The 21,010-nt window shown below is 41.9% G+C and overlaps 1 protein-coding gene across 2 annotated transcripts in view; it reads right to left on the reverse strand.

Annotated features, from left to right (window-relative positions):
- The window catches only part of CFAP61 (cilia and flagella associated protein 61), a 298,775-nt gene that overhangs the window by 167,329 nt on the left and 110,436 nt on the right, over positions 1-21,010 (reverse strand). The window contains exons 13-16 of one of the 2 annotated variants that reach the window (XM_064375353.1): positions 17,186-17,312; positions 12,238-12,315; positions 6,600-6,806; positions 2,787-2,921 (exon numbers count right to left, since the gene is read on the reverse strand). In XM_064375353.1, the coding sequence (XP_064231423.1) occupies positions 2,787-2,921; positions 6,600-6,806; positions 12,238-12,315; positions 17,186-17,312 (547 nt within the window). Of the gene's footprint in view, positions 1-2,786; positions 2,937-6,599; positions 6,807-12,237; positions 12,316-17,185; positions 17,313-21,010 lie in introns of both variants that reach the window. The other variant, XM_064375325.1, reaches the window with a different exon arrangement.

A 21,010-nucleotide genomic window follows, 5' to 3' on the forward strand; every position in this document is an offset into this window, starting at 1 on the left:
CCACATTTTCCCTGTCCAGTCTATCATCGATGGGCATTTGGGTTGGTTCAGCGGGGGGTGGGGCATTGAGGGGAGAGAACATGGGTAGAAATGCCAGATATAGGTGACGGGGAGGAAGGCAGCAAATCACACTGCCATGTGTGTACCTATGCAACAATCTTGCATTTCTTCACATGTACCCCAAAACCTAAAATGCAATAAAAAAAAGTGCCCCTTAAACAGTCAGAATTCACCTGTGAAGTAAGCACAATAGCATTAGCAGCAAGTAACAGGCATCTGCATTATAATTCCTCCCACCCATCTGCTAAGTGGCTGTCTTCCTCGACCCTGGATTTGAACGATCCATCTCTGCTTTATGCTGAAATACACCAGGGCTCAGGGGTAGGGGACACAGCATACTGAGATGACCGTGGAAAAGGTTATTCAATGTAAGCAACGATTTTGGATCCTGCCAACCTGGGAGGTTGTAACAAGATAATTTTAAATGAAATAAAATGTTTTTCTCTGGCTTTCTCCCCGCCTTAGAGCTCCAGCTCACCTCAAAGTCACCTAACTGTGAAAAATCTCACAGTAGGGTGGGAGGGAGGGTGCAGGTGTGGAACTGCTTCGTATTCATAAAAATGATGCTTCCTGATATCCGTGCAGCAACTCCCGACTCCTCACTCCAGCTCCCCCAGGCCACTCATGCTGCCAGAGCAATGGCTGAAGGTGCAGGAGCCGTGGGTTGCCACTGAAGTATAAGTTCTTCCCTTGGCCCAGTCCTAAGATCTGTCCACACTTGAAGGTGTTTCAGCGATGACTGCAGAAGGTCAGCATCTCTCACCCTGCCCCTGATCTGATGCAGAAGCTACAAGGTCATACATTTGGTGCATCCATGTACTTCTATGCCCGGCGCCTTCTCCAGGGATCAGCTTGCCTCTGTGGAAGCTGTATTTCAGTGGTGGAGACAGCATGTAGCCACTGTCTCTGACCCCAAGTTTGTCTTTGCACCAAACTTCTGGGTGTTGGCTCTGTTTCCAAAGCAGTCTGTTTCCAGGATCTCCACATGCAAACAGACCACATGGTGACCCATCCCAAAGATCCTCCAGGTGGGCTAGGCACATCTCATCTCGAGAGCTGTGGACCCTGCTACTTAAGAATATGCCTGTGACCTTCAGATGAAATGATATGAATCTGGAGTTTGCTTCAAAATGATATAGGAGAAAGGGGAAGTGGTGGGGGCACAGAAGATCCAAAATTAGCTAAAGAGTTGAAAATCACTGCAGCTGGGTGCTGAGGACATGGGAGGCCCAGTGCCACTCAATCTGCGGTCCTGAACAGGTGCCATTCATTTGGTAACGACAGTTGCTCAACCTTGCACAGTTTGCTACTGCAATGCTATTGCTCTACTAAGAGAACAATGCCTTGAGGATTATACAGAAATTCCTCCTAAAAATATTCTACTTGGCTCAACTTGTCTCAGATAATCACTCTAAAACATTGCCTAATAGTGCAAACTATTACTGGTCTCTGAAGATATGAGTAAGAGAGATGGAGAGAAGCATTCAGAAGCTTTTATAGCAAACCAACAGAGTAAAGCTATGTCTGTTAAATCTAATAATAAGAGAATTTTGTCTGTCTTTGCTTTTTAATCTCGTTTTTCCAGGAATTCACTTTTACAAAACTATCAGTCTAAGACTAATTGCATATTAATTTTTAAAAAAAGACAGGTAGATTGAGAAGTTCTGCTTTATATGATCAGTCTCTACTCACACATAAATTTACAACTACATAAATGTTTTTGTTACTTTACAAATATAAAGATGTATGTAAGACACAAAGCTGCCTCCGAGTTGGTCTGATCAAGGTGCCCTCCCCGCCCTCAGTGCACCGGCAAGACAGACAGAAACTGGGTAGGGTGATGTTCATCCTGCAGTGCAGAGCCTGTTGCAAGGTGGTTATCTGAGCATCATCTCCAGCCCTGAGGGGCAGCTCCTTGGGTTAAGTGTTTGGAGAGTTTAAACTTAACACTTTCCTTTTTTCTCTCTCACAAAGGACAAATGTTAGCCCACTGAGGGATTTTTTTTTTTTACTTACTTAAGTGGAAGAATATACAAACACTACACGCCCATATCAGTCATCATGAAAAAATTATGTTTTCCAGTTAAGTTATTGAAAAAACAGGTACATTTCCATTTAAAAGAATATCTAGGTTTGATTTCAGTCCTTTTTCCTGTTCTGACAATAAAAGTGACCCCTGGCCATTCATTTTAAAGTCACAAACTCCTGCTGCCACATAGCAGCTAATATGCTTCTGCTAATCATCTTGATTCCCCCGGAGGAGGAAGTTAAACAAACCAGCTTAGGACCCGGGGCCCAAACATCTCAAATGCAGCCAGTTCTGTTTTCTCTGTCAGCTTTGTCCTAACAGTGAATGACCACTTAATGCCTTGAAAGCAAAACATCATTGAAAGGGGGAATCTGCTTTTGAGGACAGGCAAAGAAAATGAAAATATGCTGGAGGGTGACTCTAGGCCTTTTGTCCTGGGACACAGCAGCCTGAGAGGCATCCCCAGGGGATGACCCTGCAAGGCCTTGTGACTACTGCTTTAGGCTTGCTGGGAAATAACCACTTGAGGGAAAGGGCTGCAGGGGAGCCTTCGAAGGGCTCTGCCTGTAAGGGTATGAGCACCAGGTTCCCTGTAATTAAGAAGCAGCCTGCTCCTGCAAAAACAGCACTGCCACCCCATCTGCCAGGCCCGCGGGAGCTGGCACCGCGCCGCCCTGCCTGCCGCCCTGCTACCCACCAGATCCTTGGAGACCGCCTTTGATGGAGCGTTTATGCCAAGCTTTTCCAGAGGATAGACAATCTGTCGTCGTGGTCGCACGGGAACCAAGTAATGAAGGGCAGATGTCAGGGAGTGGGCGTAGGGGTTCTGGAACTGAAAGACAGCAATCTATATTTTAGGGGAGAGAATGTCAGAGAGGCACAGCACAGATGTCTGCGTACAGCTTTACAAATACAAAACTCTTAACTCGGCCAATTCAGAGAGGAAAAAAAATCAGCAAATAAACAAACATACTCTTCGAGCAGAGGAATGAATTGTAGATAATGCCTGACACTAATGAAGATAATTACGAAAGTAATTACATTACTATCTCTGTGGGAATGACAGATAAACAAGTGGTTTGGTTTATGGGATTTTTCAGTACAAGTATTTTCCCCAGGAGGATATTCTTCTCCACAGTGATCATGCATCAGCCTGATCTGACCCCATTAAGCTGTGTTATCTGCATCCTGTTAACCTTTGTATGTTTGGCACAAGCTGCTTTAAGAAAGACACATAGATAAAAATGTCATCCAAGGGGTAACTTAGCATGGATGTGAAAATCCTCCTGTTTGTAAAAGTCACTCATAGTGATTTCAGTGACTTCAACTGGACCTTTGGTTAAAAAAAAAAAAAACTGTTTTATAACAAAAAGATAAAACTGGGAAGTGGGGGTGGGGGTGGGAGAAGTAGATCATATTATTTACATTTAGACTAATACTAAATTATGAGTTGGATTTATACTTATTGAAATAGACTATGATAAACCATGTCTTGGGGGATACTTTAAATATTGATTTATCCAGTTTTTAAAACTTAGCAGAGAAAACCAAACATGGTGATCTTTATTTCTGTCACATTTATGAAATCTTAGGGGTTTTGGTGAAATGAACTCAGGACATTGTAACCATTTAAATCTGAAGAGTTAGACTGTAAAATCAAAACTTTTAATGATATATTTATTGAATTTAAGCTGGAAAGCAAAGAAAGAAAAACTGAACTGTAGATGTATTTTAATAATTAGATGGTTTACATATGACTTTTTTGCTGTTCTAAAAATAGCCTGTGATTTTTATGAGCTTCTAAAATGGTTTTCTAAAATTTTTCACCACTGAACTTCACACCCTGACTTCGCAAACTGAAAAACAGAACCCTAGCCAGCACCTTGTTTTTATGCCTGGAAGATCTCTTAATACATTCCCTGACCAGAGGGATAGAGAGAAAACCATCCCATGATGTGAGCCAAGAAGCTCTACTTTACTGAAGTCAATTGGGGATTTATGGCAGAATTTGGGAATTCTTACCCAAATTATTTGGAACTGCTTGATACATGACACACTTGTTTTAAATGAATATGTGAAATCAACTGGAAGGGCAGACTGAGAAGAAATCTGTTTCCAAGTATGTTTTTAGAGGCTATATACAACAGCGTGGAACATATTCCTAATTTCATAGTATTGAGGTAAATGTATAAACATTTAATGAAATGCCCAAGGTATTATTTTTATTATGGATGCAAATAGACTTTCTCTAACCCAGCACATCAGGCAACTTCATGAATAAAAACAAGAATTTAATATCACAACTTGAAGGTCACAAAACTGGCGTTTGGCCAACTGCAGAGTAAAAGAAAACTGTGCAGGACCAGGATCTTCCAGCAGAACTGTCACCTTCCCATCTCAGTGAGTTCAAAGCTGGACCATTTCATTGCCATGGTGCTGCATTTTGATAAGAAAAAAAAAAAAGAAAGAAAAACTAGAGCAGTGTCTACATCTCACTCAAAACCTTGTCTATGTTTTTTCTTCTTTCTTCCCCATTCCCTCTGGACTTCTCCAAAACGTTTTTTGTTAAATAAAATACACTGGCAAAATTATTGTTATGTGTATGTACTAATACACTTTAGACTTTTAAAAAATATATATATTTTATTGCACTTTAGGTTCTGGAGTACATGTGCAGATCATGCAGGATTGTTGCATAGGCACATACATGGCAATGTGGTTTGCCGCCTCCATCCCCCCATCACCTATATCTGGCGTTTCTCCCCATGTTGTCCCTCCCCAACCTCCTTACCCCCACTGTTCCTCCCCTAGTCCCCCTCAAAAGACCCCAGTGTGTAATGCTTCCCTCCCTGTGTCTGTGTGTTGTCATTGTTCAACATCCGCCTATGAGTGAGAACATGCAGTGTTTGATTTTCTGTTCTTGTGTCAGTTTGCTGAGAATGATGGTTTCTAGATTCATCCATGTCCCTACAAAGGACACAAACTCATCATTTTTTTATGGCTGCATCGTATTCCATGGTGTATATGTGCCACATTTTCCTTGTCCAGTCTATCATCAATGGGCATTTGGGTTGGTTCCAGATCTTTGCTATTGTAAACTGTGCCACAATGAACATATGTGTGCATGTGTCTTTATATAGAATGATCTATAATCTTTTGGATATATACCCAGTAATGGGATTGCTGGGTCAAATGGAATTTCTATTTCCAGGTCCTTGAGGAATCGCCACACTGTCTTCCACAATGGTTACACTAATTTACACTCCCACCAACAGTGTAAGTGTTCCCATTTCTCCACATCCTCTCCAGCATCTGTTGTCTCCAGATTTTTTAATGATCGCCATTCTAACTGGTGTGAGCTATCTAGACTGTTTAATAAATAGACATGCTAATAATAAGGCATTTTAAGATCTTTTAGCTCCCTTGTGCTAATGCGAAGAGATGGGACAATGTCAAAGACTTTAGGCAGAGCCTGGAAAAGTGTGAGTTCATCAGTGGAATCTCACGGGACAACTTCTACCTACTCTAGGGGTTCAATCCCTTCACCCTCAAGTCTACATCAATTTGAGGACTAATGTTGTCAGTGACTGAGAGACCAATTTGCAGTAAAAAAAAAACCCTTGGAAATCTAGCTGGAATAGGCCCTTGCCTGTGGAACAACCAGATGCCGTATATGAGTGTGGGGGGGGGGCGGGGGGGAAGCATGAGTGTAAGTGTGAATGCATGAGTGTGTGAGTGTGATATATGTGCATGAATGCATGACAACGTGTGGGGTGTGTGTTTGTGTGTGTGTGTGTGTAATTCTTCTAGGCAATGCAATACAGCTGTGAACAAGACAGAAAAAAGCACGGCTGCGTTCAGGGTAAAATGGTAACTTTAGTTGACGATGAGTGCTATGAGGAACACTAAAGCGGGATAGGAGGTATGCAAGTAAGATAGAGGCTTGCGATCTGTGCATGCACACCCATACCACATATACACATACCATGTAATAGATCCATGTCTATTACCACAGTATTACTCCATGCACGTGTGGCAAGTGTTACACGGGGCTGGTTACATCAACGTCAGGTATCTCCGCGCTTTCTCTCCATCACCTAGTGGGGGTGTTTATAGTGCTTTTGAAATGCCGGGATGGCACGTCAGCCTTCTAAGACAGAATCACTGAATAGTATCATGTTGGCATTGCACTCATGCATCGTAAGAAGTGATTAGATCTTCATGTCTCTTCAGAGCACTTTTACATGGTTTTCAGTCTCTATTTTGTCAATATAGAAAAGCCAACCAACTGTACTACTAATTATATTAGCTGTGATAGTTTCGGAAATTCGAAGCCTACAGAATGTCACTGTAGTATGTGAAAAAGGCCAAACTAAATATGGCCACTGAAAATTCAGACCATGTTATAATCAAAACCCAACAAGAGAGGAATGAATAAAATGTAGCACCCAACACCAACAACACTGTGAACAGTGACCTGCTGGGAAAGTGGACCGCACCACTCTCTTACCTTGCCTTCTCTGGATTTTGGGTAAACAGGGTAGTAGAGACAGGATTTAAAGCCTAAACGAAGGATCTCCTTCAGAAAAAACTTGGTGTAGTGCCGGAAAATGGGGTTGAGGGCAAAGTGATGCATGTGCCCGTGTTCTTCGCGCTGGTGGTGACTGAAGTAGATGAAATCTTCAATGTTGTAATGGGACCGAAGGTACTCGACATCCTACAGAAGAGACAGAAGGGATGGTTTCTACAAGCGTTTTAAACAAACTACATGCATTTTGTGATAAATATCTTTTAAATATTACTTTAGGTATGATAGTAAGAAATGTGTTTTTCTCTTCCAATTTGCCACCTCGTTTTCACGGTAAATTTTTTTAAATTAGAAATTATGTTTCCTGAGTGCTAGTTGTTCTGATGGCTCGTCTTTAGGGGATGGCAGCACTGCTTTGTGATGTGCTCCTTCCACACTCATGGGTGCTATCAACTCAGAGAGCCCTGAGTCTCTGCCATTGGCCAAGTGGCAGGACAGCAGCTCTGTGCCACTGCCAGGTGACATGAGCACAAGCCGGTCAGCACAAGGGACAGAGCCCGCGGGAAATTCAGGAGTCAGGCAAACAGAGCCATTGTTGCTCTCTGATGCGTTATCATTCACCTGTTAGTGTGGAAATGTGTCACCGCCGAGTCACACACTGTTTTGTTTTGAGAGAGAGTCTTGCTCTCTTACCCGGGCTGGAGTGCAGTGACGTGATCTTTGCTTACTGCAACCTTCGCCTCCTGGTTCAAGAGACCCTCCCACCTCAGCCTCCCAACTAGTTGGGATTGTAGGCGCCCACCACCACACCTGGCTAATTGTTCTGTAGTTTTAGGAGAGACAGCATTTCACCATGTTGGCCAGGCAGGTCTCAAACTCCTGGCCTCAAGTGATCCACCCGCCTTGGCCTCCCAAAGTGCTGGAATTAACAGCCATCACGCCTGGCCCCAAGTCATATGCATTGATTACATATATGGCTGGCTGGCCTACAATAAAACTGCATAATTGGGCTGTATTCATGTGTACTTCTTAAACCTTCTATCCCCCTTGATGTGTAATATTTTTTACAGTGGAAGGTAATTTAAAGGACTGGTGAGTGTCTTTCCATGTAAAGGTAATATCAAGCACACTGCTCTTGTTTCCATGGGCTGGGTCTGGTACCCCTCTGTCTCCGCACTGCACTGGGATCCCAGATCTCCTTCATGCCAACTGTGCCCTGGGCCAGCCTGTCCTGTGTCACCTCCCAGCAGTGCACACTGTCAGGAGTGTGGGTGGACGGGGAGCATTCCCAGGTGAGTGTGACTCTCCCTGATGACAGCAGCAGTAAACACACCCAAAATGCAGGAAAAATCAAATCATATGCAGGTGGCAAAACACCAACTTATATTTCTCCTTGTTTTCGATGGTAAATTTGTTTTAAAAGCATACTTTCAAGAACAGAAATTGGAGAATACAAGAACCCTGATGTGTTCTGTGATCAGCAAGCCTGGCACCAGCAAATCCATGAAAACTGTGGCATCTGTGGCCAAGCTCCTCGAGGTCCCCTGCCTTTCCAGTTTCTGTCATAAAGCACAGAAGAAACAGAGCTCGGGGTAACCGGGCCAGTGGCAGTACCATAGGGCAGTTCTGGCAAGCTTTCAATCTACATTGACCCTGCAATGGCCTTTATACTATAAGACTTTTCTTTAATTACCAGGGAGGCATCCCTCATTATAAAATAAAATGAGTGATAAGTATAGAGCTGAGAAATCATTGAAAAACAAAAATCAAAGAGCCAACAGAGGTTATTAGCTCAAAGCAGCAGATGGGCCATGTGCATCTAATTTTCTTCCCATCCCAAATCCCTTAAAATAACAACAAAAATTATTTTTTGACTAATGAGAGCATAATAGGGGACAAAAAAGTAAGGCAGTTTCACCTTAGAAGAAAACCTTACCACTACGTGAAACCTTCTTACTTTGGGTCACCTGGGGTCCCTGCCTGCCGGATGGTTCTCCATTCAAGAACACAAGGGGAAGCCAGACACTGCCATTCCCTCCCAATCAGACAGGGGGGCGGTGGTACTACCAGTGACAGGGGAGACACCATGGAGAAACATACAAGAACAACTGTCAAGAATACCCACGCCAGCCGCCCAAACTGATTGTTTCATCTTTCACTCATGACATGGAGAGACTTTTAAGGAAAACTGACAAATAAAAAAAGACCAGAATAGAGAAACATACAACTTACTACAGAGAAGACAGATTATTCAGGAAATAGCAGAGAATTAAAAAAAAATCTTACATAGTGTACTCAGAGAGATCAGGAAGGATCTTGCATGTAGTAAACAAGCTAGTACCAAAAAGGAACAATAAGAGAACAAGAAAGAGACTTGGAAGTTAAATACATGAACTCTGAAATAAAGCTTCCAATAGAATACTTGGGTAATAGAATAAACACAGCTGAAGAATTAGAGCTTTGAAAGACCAAATTGAGGAAATCTAAAATGATGAGTAAAATGTAACATTTTGAAGACACTGAAGAATCAGTTCAAAACATCTACTATCCATCTAAAAAATAATTTAAGAAAAGGAGAATGGAGAAAATGGAGTGGAAGAAATAATTAATGAAATCATAGAAGAAAAACTGCCAAAAGAGACAGAAAATACTTCTTGGCAAAATTTCAGAATTCCAAAGGCAAAAAGAAAATTTAATTCTCAAGAAAGAGAGCAAACACACATTTATTTATAAAGGATCAAGAATCAGGTTGGTATCAGATTACATTTATCAACAACATTGGATACTGGAAAACAATGAGAGGGCAAACTTCATCATTCTGATGAGAAATAATTAGAATGAGGCCGGAAGCAGATGGCTCACACCTGTAATCCCAGCACTTTGGGAGGCCAAGTGGGGCAGATCACCTGAGGTCAGGAGTTCAAGGCCAGCCTGACCAACATGGTGAAACCCCATCTCTACTAAAAATACAAAAATTAGCTGGGTGTGGTGGTGCATGCCTGTAATCCCAGCTACAGGAGGCTGAGGCAGGAGAATCGCTTGAACCCAGGAGGTGGAGGCTGCAGTGAGACAAGATTGCATCACTGCACTCCAGCCTGGGTGACAGAGCTTGACTCCATTTCTAAACAAACGGAAAAAAAAGAAATAATTCAAATGAGAATTCTACACACAAAACGAGGACCAATGAAAACTTCTCATATTTGTGTGAACTCAGGAACCCTACTACCCAACACCATCTCTAAAAGAATACCTAACTCCAAGAATTATTGGATCAGAAAGAGGAATAAATCTAAGAAAAAGGAAAGTGTGTAAAATATTTAAGAAACAAAGCCATGTGCATATCTTAATGTCAAAAACACATTTGATAAAATTCAACACTCATTCATAGTAAAACCTTTTTTTTTTTATAGATAGACTTTCACTCTTGTTGCCTAGGCTGGAGTGCAATGGTGTGATCTTGGCTCACCGCACTCTTTGCCTTTGAGGTTCAAGCGATTCTCCTGCCTCAGCCTCCCAAGTAGCTGGGATTACAGGCATATGCCACCATGCCTGGCTAATTTTTATATTTTTAGTGGAGACAGGGTTTCTCCATGTTGGTTAGGCTGGTTTTGAACTCCCAACCTGAGGTGCTCTGCCTGCCTTGGCCTCCAAAAGTGCTGGGATTACAGACATGAGCCACTGTACCCGGCCAAAACTTTTAATAAGATAGAAAAAGAAGAACATTTCCTAACTTGATAAGGGATATCTATCAGAAACCTAGAGCAACTATTATGCTAAATGGAGGAAAGTATGGAATCATTCCATTAAAATCAAGAACACTAGAAAAGCAGATACTATTAACACTACTACTCAATGTTGTTCTACTCATACACTAAAACTGGAAAAAGCCTAAAGGTATAAATACTAAAAAGGAAGGTGTAGCAGGTTCTCTTATCCAAAGATCCCAAGATGATGACCAGGACAGTACCTGTCATCCCACATCCCTCATGCTCTTCTGCAGTGACTCTGCCACACTCCCATCGAGAGGAGAAGTCCACCTCCACCCCTTGAGTCTGAGAATGCCCTCAAACTGCTCTGACCAGTAGAATATGGTGGAAGTGATGCTGCAGCAGGAAAGAGAATCAGCTGAAAAACTCTCTAAGGTCAAATAAATTTCAGAAAGGTGATTGAATACAAGATCAAAATACAAACACTAGTAGTTTTCCCATACGCAAGACAAACATTTAGAAAATATGAGGAAAAGTCTATATTCAGAATACCAAGAGAAATCATAAAACATGTAGAAATAAATGATCAATGTCTAGAACTGTGTCAGGTCAGGGTCTCAGCAGGAAACAGATGGTATGTTCAAATTAGGATAATTGGAGGGGGCTTTAGCAAAGGGAATATTTACAAGGATGGGGCAGGTGTAAGGAGATTAGTAGGGACTGTGCAGAAGCAACTGCAAGCTATTCCCACCCTTAGAGGGTGGCATGGGAGGAGCGCTGGTTACAGGAATCCAGAAGGAGAGCATCATGAAGAGGCTGCCTTGAAATGTCAGGGAACTCAGTGGCGATCAGCCTGCTGAGGCACCTGACGTCATTGTCCCCTCCTCTTTCTGTCACGGCTCTCCATCCACCAAATCCAACAGGAAGCCAAGGCAAAGGCATCCATAATGCTATGCCCGTCAGTCAGGCTCCCTGGGACAGAACAGGGTGGAGAAGGGTGGAGAGTGGACCCACAGGACAAACAAAAACTCATACGGCAAAATTATGATGCAAAGAAAACCACATGAAAGAAGCCACAAAACATTTCTGAAGAACCCAAAAAGTTAAACAACAACAACAACATAGAAAACCATGGTCCACGATCCCATTAGGGAAGGCTCTATATTTTAATGTCACTTCTGCTTATATTGTTCTATAGAATCCAAGTACAGGTAAAACTATATTAATAATAAATATTACAAGGTTTGGAAGAGGAAATAGTCAAGAAATAAAAAGCAAAACAATTTAAAAGACACCAAATGAGAAAATACTCCCCGACTAGATATAAAAGCACATGATAATGCAATAGGTGTCAACAGATAAATCCATGGAACAGGACAGAGTTTAAAAGCAGACATAGGCATATGGAAATTTAATAAATGTAAAAACAGCATTTTAAAATAAGAAAAAGAACGGACTACTCGGTAATAAATGCTTTGAAATAGCTGGCTGTGCACTGGGAAAAAATAAAATGACATCTCCACTTGACACACACATACATACACACAATAGATGTAATAAAGTGCAAAGAAGAATGCTGGAAGGGATAACTGTATCACCACAGTAGTAACACTTTGGGGAGAGCAGTGGAATATATTAATAGATGTATAGGTGGTGGAAAGTAATCTGACTTTTTAGGGTGAGAACGTCTACATATATTCTTTGTAATATATTAAATATTTTGAACTGCAAAAAAAAAATGGAGAATTGCAAGTCCTCTAAGTGGGACAGAGGCAGATGATCATGATATCCATCAGAAAAAGGAGGCATTCACATTGAATAAGTAAAAATAGAACACCAAAAGGGACATTGTGGGCTAATTCACGATATAACAGGGTACAATCAAAGAAATTAATATTCACTTCACAATTTACCATTTCATTTGTGATCACTGCAATACCAACTATTTGTTCTGCAACTTCAGCTACAAATGCCTGCAGCAGTGTTCCATCCTGAAAAGAGAAGCATATATTTTAAGACCCTTAAAAATATGGCTATGAATGCATTTATAAGCAGGCAACAGTGGGTCTTAACCACGTTCACATAACAATAGAACCAATATCTATCAACTCTTACTTTGGGTCAGGTAGCAAGTTAAATGCCCTCCCTGTGTCCACTGGTCCTCACATCAACCCTGTGAGACATTATTATTATCATTTGAGATGGAGTTTCACCGTTGTTGCCCAGGCTGGAGTGCAATGGCGCGATCTCGGCTCACTGCAGCCGCTGGCTCCTGGGTTCAAGTGATTCTTCTGCCTCAGCCTCCCAAGTAGCTGGGATTACAGGCACCCACCACCATGCCCTGCTAATTTTTTGTATTTTTAGTAGACAGGGTTTCACCATGTTGGCTAGGCTGGTCTCGAACTCCTGGCCTCAGGTGGTCCGCCCGCCACAGCCTCCTAGTGTTAGGATTACAGGCATGAGCCACCGCACCCCGCCGTGATATTATTTATATTCATTTACGAGAAAACAAGGCATGCGTGGCGAACTGGCCAAGATCTCCAGCTAGTAAGCAATGGAGCTAAGATTCAAATTCCAGGCCCTTTTATTCAGAATCTGCTTTCTTGAGCTCTAATTTTTGTGTTTTTAGTAGAGATGGGGTTCCGCCATGTTGGCCAGGGTGGTCTCAAACTCCTGACGTCAGGTGATCTGCCCATCCTGGCCTCCCAAAGGCATTATTTTATATTTTTGTGAATCTCTTTAATGTCTGGCTTAATAGAAGACAGCTGGATTCTCGTGTCTGCTTCTGCATGCAGTCTCTTTCAATATACTGTTTTGGTTGAAATATATGAAAAAAATCTGACTTCACAACGGTATGTAGCTGGAAAAAGGAGAAGTATTTAAATTATCTTTTCAGACAATTGTGGGTATTCTTCTTTGATGCTCCACCAAAAGTCAACAAGTGGTAGCATTTTAAAGATTCGTTGCAAAGTGGAATCTAAAAACTGTATCACTGAACTTCATATATACTAACATACAGTATTAATATTCACCAGTCTATTTTGCCCTATGAGTGAATATTTTACTTAAGCACGCTTTTATAACAGCATGCATTGTGTACCTAGAAAAGAGTGGCTCACAATGCTATGCAGACTTTCCAAGTGTTGACCTATTCTACATTTTTTTTTTTTTGAGATGGAGTCTCGCTCTGTCGCTCAGGCTGGAGTACGGTAATATGATCTCGGCTCACTGCAACTTCTGCCTCCCAGGTTCAAGCGATTCTCCTACCTCACCCTCCTGGGTAGCGGAGATTGCAGGCATGTGCCACCATGCCTGGCTAATTTTTGTATTTTCAGTAGAGACAGGTTTTCCCGTGTTGGCCAGTCTGGTCTCCAACTCCTGACCTCAAGTTATCCACCTGCCTTGGCCTCCCAAAATGGCAAGTGTTGACCCATTCTATTACAAAATATCAAAACACCAAATTTGTTCATATCACTACCAGTCTCATTGGAAAACATTCTTTAAGTTTTGGGAAGGGGCCAAGCTCATGATCGCAGCTATTGGTTTCCTTAAAGTCTATTTTTTTTCTTAACAGCTTTGATTTTATCAGAAAGGACAAATGCTAGCAGTTGTTTTCTTGGAGTGACAGGCTCTACCTCATTCATTTTTAAGAAAATGTCTGCCAACTATCCAAGTCCAGAAAACCTTATTTTGTCTGCCAGTTGTTCTTCTAAATAAAAGTGGTGTTCCATGAAAATGGTGGCTGGTTCCACATGCAACTCAAAATAATTGCAGAAATGCTTTTCCCTGAAATGACCAACATGCTCCAGGACACTGCAGAAGTGCTTCATGTGCACTTCTCACTTTGCCACACAGAATACTAAGGGTGGAGTTTTTTTTTATTTTTTTGGTTGCAGGGAGACAGCGTATTGCTCTGTCAATCAGGTTGGAGTGCAGTGGCACTATCTCTGCTCATTTCAGCCTCCACTTGCTGGGTTCAAGCACTTCTTGTGCCGCAGCCTCCCAAGCAGCTGGGACTACAGGTGTGCCCCACCATGCTCAGCTAATTTTCATATTTTTAGTAGAGATGAGGTTACACCATGTTGCCCAGGTGGGTCTTGAACTCCTGGCTTCAAGAACCACCTCAGACTCCCAAAGTGCTAGGATTGCAAATGTGACCCTTTATCAGGATTTAATAACGTTGATAATTTTACTGCTTCTTCAAGGATATTCCTTAGGGAAACTGGCTTTTCATTTTCTTTTTCTTTAATTGACATACTTGTAGATTTACATGCAGTGTAATATATAAAACAGAAATTTCTTGTGCACTTTGTTCAGTATCCCCTAATGATAATATTTTGCAAAACCATAGTATAATACTACAAGCGGGAAACCGACATTGATACAATTGTGTGTGTGTACGTGTGTGGTGTATGGAGTTTCACATAATTTCATCCCCTCTATAGGTTTATGCATCCACCACCACAGACAGAATACACAGTTCTAATATCACAAAATCCTCTGAGTTGCCCCCTCTCTCCCCACCCTCCCCACATCCTTAACCCCTGGCATCAAATAACCTGTTCTCCATTTCTAAAATCTTGTCACTTCAAAGTGTCATATAAATGGAACTCTAGAGGATACAATCTGCAGGGGTTGGCTTTCTTTTTCCCTACTCAGTATAAGTCTCTGGAGATTTGTCCAAACCAATGCATGTATCAAGAGTTCATTCCTTTCATTGCTGAGTAATATTCCATGACATGATGTGCCACTGTTGAAGGATATCTGGGCTGACAATAGCTACTATGACATTAGTGTAAAATCTTCATTTCTCTGGATCAAAAGCCCACAAATGCAATTGTTAAGCCATAAGATGGTTGCAGTTTTAGTTTTTAAATAAATGGCCAAGGCCAGGAGTGATGGCTCATGCCTGTAATCCCAGCACTTTGGGAAGCTGAGGCAGGCAGATCATATGAGGCCAGGAGTTTGAGACCAGCCTGGCCAATGTGGTGAAACCTCATCTCTACTAAAAATACAGAAATTACAGGCTGGCACCTGTAATTCCAGCTACTCAGGAGGCTGAGGTAGGAGAATTGATTGAATCCAGGAGGTGGAGGTTGCAGTGAGGTGAGGTCACGCCATTGTACTCCAGTCTGGGCAACAAGAGCAAGACTCCATCTCAAAATAAATAAAGAAAGAAAAATAAACAGCCAAAATGTTTTCCAGAGTGGCCACACCATTCTACATTCCCACCAGCAACACTAGAGACCCGATTTCCCCATGTCCTCGTCAGCATTTAGTGGCTAGTGGCATCACTACTTTTTGTTTTAGTCATTCTGATAGGTGGTGGTTTGCTCTTTCTGTAGTTGCTGGGATGATGGTAAAGAGCACCAGGACCACTAGGGCATTTGCTGCCACTTCCTTGAGCCACTCTGCTTGGCATCAGCTTCACCCACCATTGCTTTTGCATCATAAGTACAGATCTCAGTACAGTGAAATATGAATAAAACAGTTTTTACCTTGCAGACCCCCAGAAAATTCATGTTTCAGAGACCCCCAAGGTTCCCTAGACAACACTTTGAGATCCAGGACTCAAGCTCATATCACTTAGAGGGGCCAAGAGGGAAGAAGCAAAAAATGAAGAAACAAAGAGTCCAAGACAAATCAAAGCCAAAACCATGTGCTGAAGGGAAGTTTCACTTTAGTTTGGTCTGATGCCTTTATAAATAGTAAACATTTGTGTATACGTCATTATGTTTAGGTGTTTGGTGTCTCCCTCCTGATGACTTACAAATTTACTACAAGTTTTTTTTCCAAAAGACCCAATAACTGGAATTCCCCAAATGACCTCAATAGTAGAATGAAGAAATAAATGGTGGTATATTCACGCCGTGAAATACTTCATGCTATAATATGGATAACTCTTACAAACATATTGCTGAGCAAAAGAAACTTGATATCAGAAAACAAACTGTATGATTCCATTTATGCAGAGTTCAAAACTAGGCATAGCCAATCTCTGATCTTAGAAGTCAAAGTGGTATTAACTTAGGGAAAGGCCCGAGTAGAGGCATTGAGGGACTTCCGGCAGGCTGTGGTTAGGCTGTTTCTTAAAACATGTGCTGGTTACATGGTGTAGGCAAATTGTGAAATTGATCACGCTGTTCATTGGTTATACTCCAATAATTTTTTTTTCAAAATAAAATGTATCAAAAAGTGACAATGCACAATATTCTTTAACTATCTGCATCTTTGCATGTGTAGTTAGATTAACTGGCATGGCCCTTAAGATAGCAGTGTTAACCTACAGACTGTCACAACCCTTGCTTTTGCCACAGCACACACGCGTTACTACACTAGAAAGAGAATCCAGCATTTATCATGCAGGGTCTTTCCCAGCCCATGCAATCCTGGGGGATGCAGCCAACTCAACAAAAGGGTCTGGTCAGACTCATCATCCAGTAGGCTCAAATAGGGTCCCACTACCCTCAATCTGGTACCCAGTGCTGTGAGGTGGGCACCAGATACCCAAGGATTCCTAAACTCCCCTTCCCTAACCACGGTCATACTGTATCTGCCTATCCCAAAGACTAGAATCTATCTCATTTTGAAAGATTGTCTATATCAAGTCCAAATTTTCTATCTCCATGAGAAGGATTTAGGGTGTCAGATCCCTCTGGGGGGTCCCCAGTGAGAATGGTCTCACTTCCTTAAGCTCCATTCTCCATGGTTTTCTCTTCTTGCTCCCATATTCTAACTCTACTTCCACTGCCTGCCACCATATGATTTTCCAACTCGGATCCAAGGAAGCTTCAGGGCTGAATCTACATGAGTCATCACAATGGCCCCATATCCTGAGGTCTGGTCACGTCGGCTACTTACAGGGTCTTTGTGAGCCTTGTTGTAACGGGCTAAGTCCTCCAATATGTTTTTATTCAACATGAGGGTGCTGACAAGATTTTCCACACCAGGAGTATCCAAGAGAGTGGCAAATCTTATATTAATGGACCTGGATAAGGAGAGGAATATATTTTTAAGTTTAAGTCCTAAATACATATTCCCCCCTAATGGAGACAGAATTGTAACATATCACACTTATATAAAATAATATCCAGCAAAGTATGTTTATATCACATTGGGGTTTGAGTAATTATAAAAGTAACTCATGTCATTATAGAAACCTGAGACACAAAAAAGTGTGAAGAATAAGGTAAATATCACTGATAATGCCATTAACCAAAGACAACACAGAGATACTTTAAATACATTTAATTTAAAATAGCACTATGCCTTATTTCATACACAGAGTTAAAACCCTTCAAATTTTTAAATTACGTTAGGAAGAAGTCACGTTGCACCAGAGCTGGCTTCGTGAGCGTGGGACCCAGGGAACGGCACAGCGCTGTGAGCTTTTAGAGCCTCACACTCAGAATTTATTGCCCTGAGGCCACTGTTCAAACGTTCTTAATAATTTTATCTTTGACTTCATGTTTTTAAGTGAAGTTGAGTGACACAATGGAGCATATCAGGCGCCTTGGAGCCTCTGCACACACGTGCTCCCCACGGTCTCTCCATGATGGTTTTCTCCTACCCATTCCCTGCCCCTGGCATCCTGGGCCCTAGAGAGCCTCCCCATTCCTGCCTCACAAAGGCTGCCTCCTCCTTCTGCCAGGAGTGACTTTGGTTGCATTGGTTGGGGAAGCTCCTGTTCAGCCAACACCCAGTGAGATTCCTGGACAAGAGTACAGAGAGGCTCATGAGTCAGGTACATAACCCATGGAGCCTCTGGTCAGACCATGGAGTCTCTGGTCAGACCAAGGGGATGGCTGTCCCCACCCTGGGCAGGCAGTGCCATGGTGTGTTCGGCTGGCAGCTCAGTGTGGACCTCCTACCCGTCCCCCACCCAGGTGTTTAGTGCATTCTGGCGCAGAGGTTACAGGCCCTTGATTGGATGCCTGTTTGCCATGGGTTGGAGCTCATGGGAAGGAAAGACTGACTGCCCTACCCTAGACCAGAGCTCCATATTTTCATTTTGTATCGGGTCCTATATATTATGTAGCTGGCCTTGTAGTGAATTCTCTTCAGTTGCTAGGGTATTTATGACAATGACATAAACGACAATGCCATTCAATGACAATACCATTCAATGACGATGACATAAACGACATAAATGACAATGACATTGCCTCATGGTGATACAATAAAATATCCTAATCTATTCAACTTTTAACTGTAGTGAATATCTGTACTTAAACTGCAATACATGCTTCCATAGTACAAACAAAGTATCATATTTGCAAAGACCAATATCTATAATTAACTGGTAAAAATATGAACAGTTAATACCATCTTAACAATATTTATGAGCAATTTTAAGTGAGAGGTTAAGAACTTGGTTGTTATATGACCACCTTACACCAAAATCTAGTTTAATGGATGAAAAATGTAAATATAACAAACAAGACCACAAAAGCACTAGAAAAATACTCAAGAGAATTAAAAACATATCCACACAAAACCTGTACATGAATTACATGAATGTTCATAGCAGCAGTGTTCACAATAGCCCAAAAGAAAACAACCCAAATGCATATCAATTGATAAATGGATAAACAGAGTATGGTTTATACATACAACAGAAAACTATTCAGCCATAAAAGAAAATAAAGTACCGACACATACTCCAACATGCATGAACTTGAAAAACATTGTGCGAAGTGAGAGAAACCCTATACAAAAGGCCACGTGTTGTGTAATTCCATTTATGTGAAATGTCCAGAATAGGCAGATTTACAGTGATAGAAAGTGGATTAGTGATTGCCGGGGGCTGGAGGGAGAAGAGAAAGGGAGTGACAGCTTGATAGGCACAGGGTGTCCTTTGGGTGATACAAATGTTTTAGAAGCAGATAGAGGTGATGATTGCACAATGCTGTAACTCTACTACAAACCACTGAATTATACACTTGAAGAGGGTAAATTGTATGGCATGTGAATTACATCTCAATAAAGCTGTTACGAAAATACATATAATGCCTAAAAAACTGAAAGGAAAAGGTAATAGTAACTAATAGCAAAAAAATAAGCTGGCATAGCTGTATAAATATCAGACAAACTAGATCTTAAGGCAAAAATCATTATGAGAAAAAGGTGTTTATTTGATAATACCAGTAAAAGTTCACTAGGAAGATGTAACAATACCGTATCTGTAGGTGTCTAACAATATAGCTTCAGGATACTGAAGTAAAAAATTGACAGGGTTATGAGAAGAGTTTGAAGTTCACCATCACATTGGTAGAGTTTAATATGCCTCTCTCAGAAACTGGTGTCAGACAACAGATTTAAGATACTGTGGAAGATCTGGATAAACTTAAGCTAAAGCACACTACATCTCCCAAATGAAAAGACTTGGCTGTCTAAGTGTCATCTCACTGTTTCCATTCCAAAGCCCTCCACCCAGCTGTCTTTCCTGTCTTAGATAACGACAGCTCCATCCTTCCAGTGGTTCAGGCCCAGACCTTTGGCTTCACCTGTTTTCTTGCACACCTCTCTTTCAGCCTAATTTTGGGCTGGCTCTACTTTCAAAATGCATCTAAGAATGGAATGACTTCTCATGACCTCCACTGCTGGTCCGGCCTCCACCACCTCTCTCCTGGGTTGTTAGAACGGCATCCTAGTGTCTCTCCAGGTTTCTGCCATTGTCCCTGACAAGCCATCCTCCATCAATTTGCCAGAGTGATGCCTATCAAATGTTAAGTCAGATCACAAGACTCTCCTACTCAAATCCCAGTAATAGAGATTTGAGTTCTATTTTCTCTTAATAGAGAAAAGAGGTTCTTAACCTCTTTTAGGTGTACAGCCCCTCTCAGAATGTTTTAAAATGCATAAAGATACATAAGATTATAATATATGAGCTTCATTAAATGAACATGATTCAGCAGGGGGCCTAATAATTACCATAATTTTGCTGCATTGATGAGCATAAGCTTGCACTCCCAGTAAAAGCCAAAGTTCTACAGTGGCTGAGAACCCCCTCCTCCACTCCCCATGACCACAGCCTCTTTCCCTGTTCCTTCCTTCTGGGACTGCTGCACGCTCTGACTCATCTCCAGATAGTTGGCTTCTTGCTTTCCCTGCTGTCCTGCAAAGGCCACTGTGCTGTCCCTCAAACATGTCAGACATAGTCCCTCATCAGAAGTTCCTACCTGAGGAAGCTCCTCACTCATCAGAAGTTCCTACCTTAACAGTAGTTCCTACGTCATCAGAAGTTCTTAACTCATCAGAAGTTACCACATTAGTAGTTCCTACCTGAGGAAGGTCCTACCTCATCAGAAGTTCCTACGTCATCAGAAGTTCCTACGTCATCAGAAGTTCCTACCTCATCAGAAGTTCCTACCTGAGGAAGTTCCTACCTCATCAGAAGTTCCTATCTGGAATTCTCCTCCAGCAAATCTATGAGCCTGTTCCCTCACCTCAACATTAAGTCTTCCCTGAAACTTCACCCTCTCAATGACACCCTCCCTGACCCTGACCCCCTATTTAAAATTTGGACCCTGATCTTCCATCCTCATTCCTTGTTCTATTTTTCTCGACAGCGCTTCCTACTTTCTCTTTGTTTTTCACTGTTTGTCTCCTTCCACTAGAATACAACTTGACCAAGATGGAAATGTTGGTCTATTTGCTCACTGCTGCCACCTCATGGCTAGAGCA

Source organism: Aotus nancymaae, unplaced genomic scaffold, assembly GCF_030222135.1.
Source record: "Aotus nancymaae isolate 86718 unplaced genomic scaffold, 86718_ANA_hifiasm-v0.15.2.pri h1tg000001l, whole genome shotgun sequence".
Lineage (NCBI taxonomy): Eukaryota > Metazoa > Chordata > Mammalia > Primates > Aotidae > Aotus > Aotus nancymaae.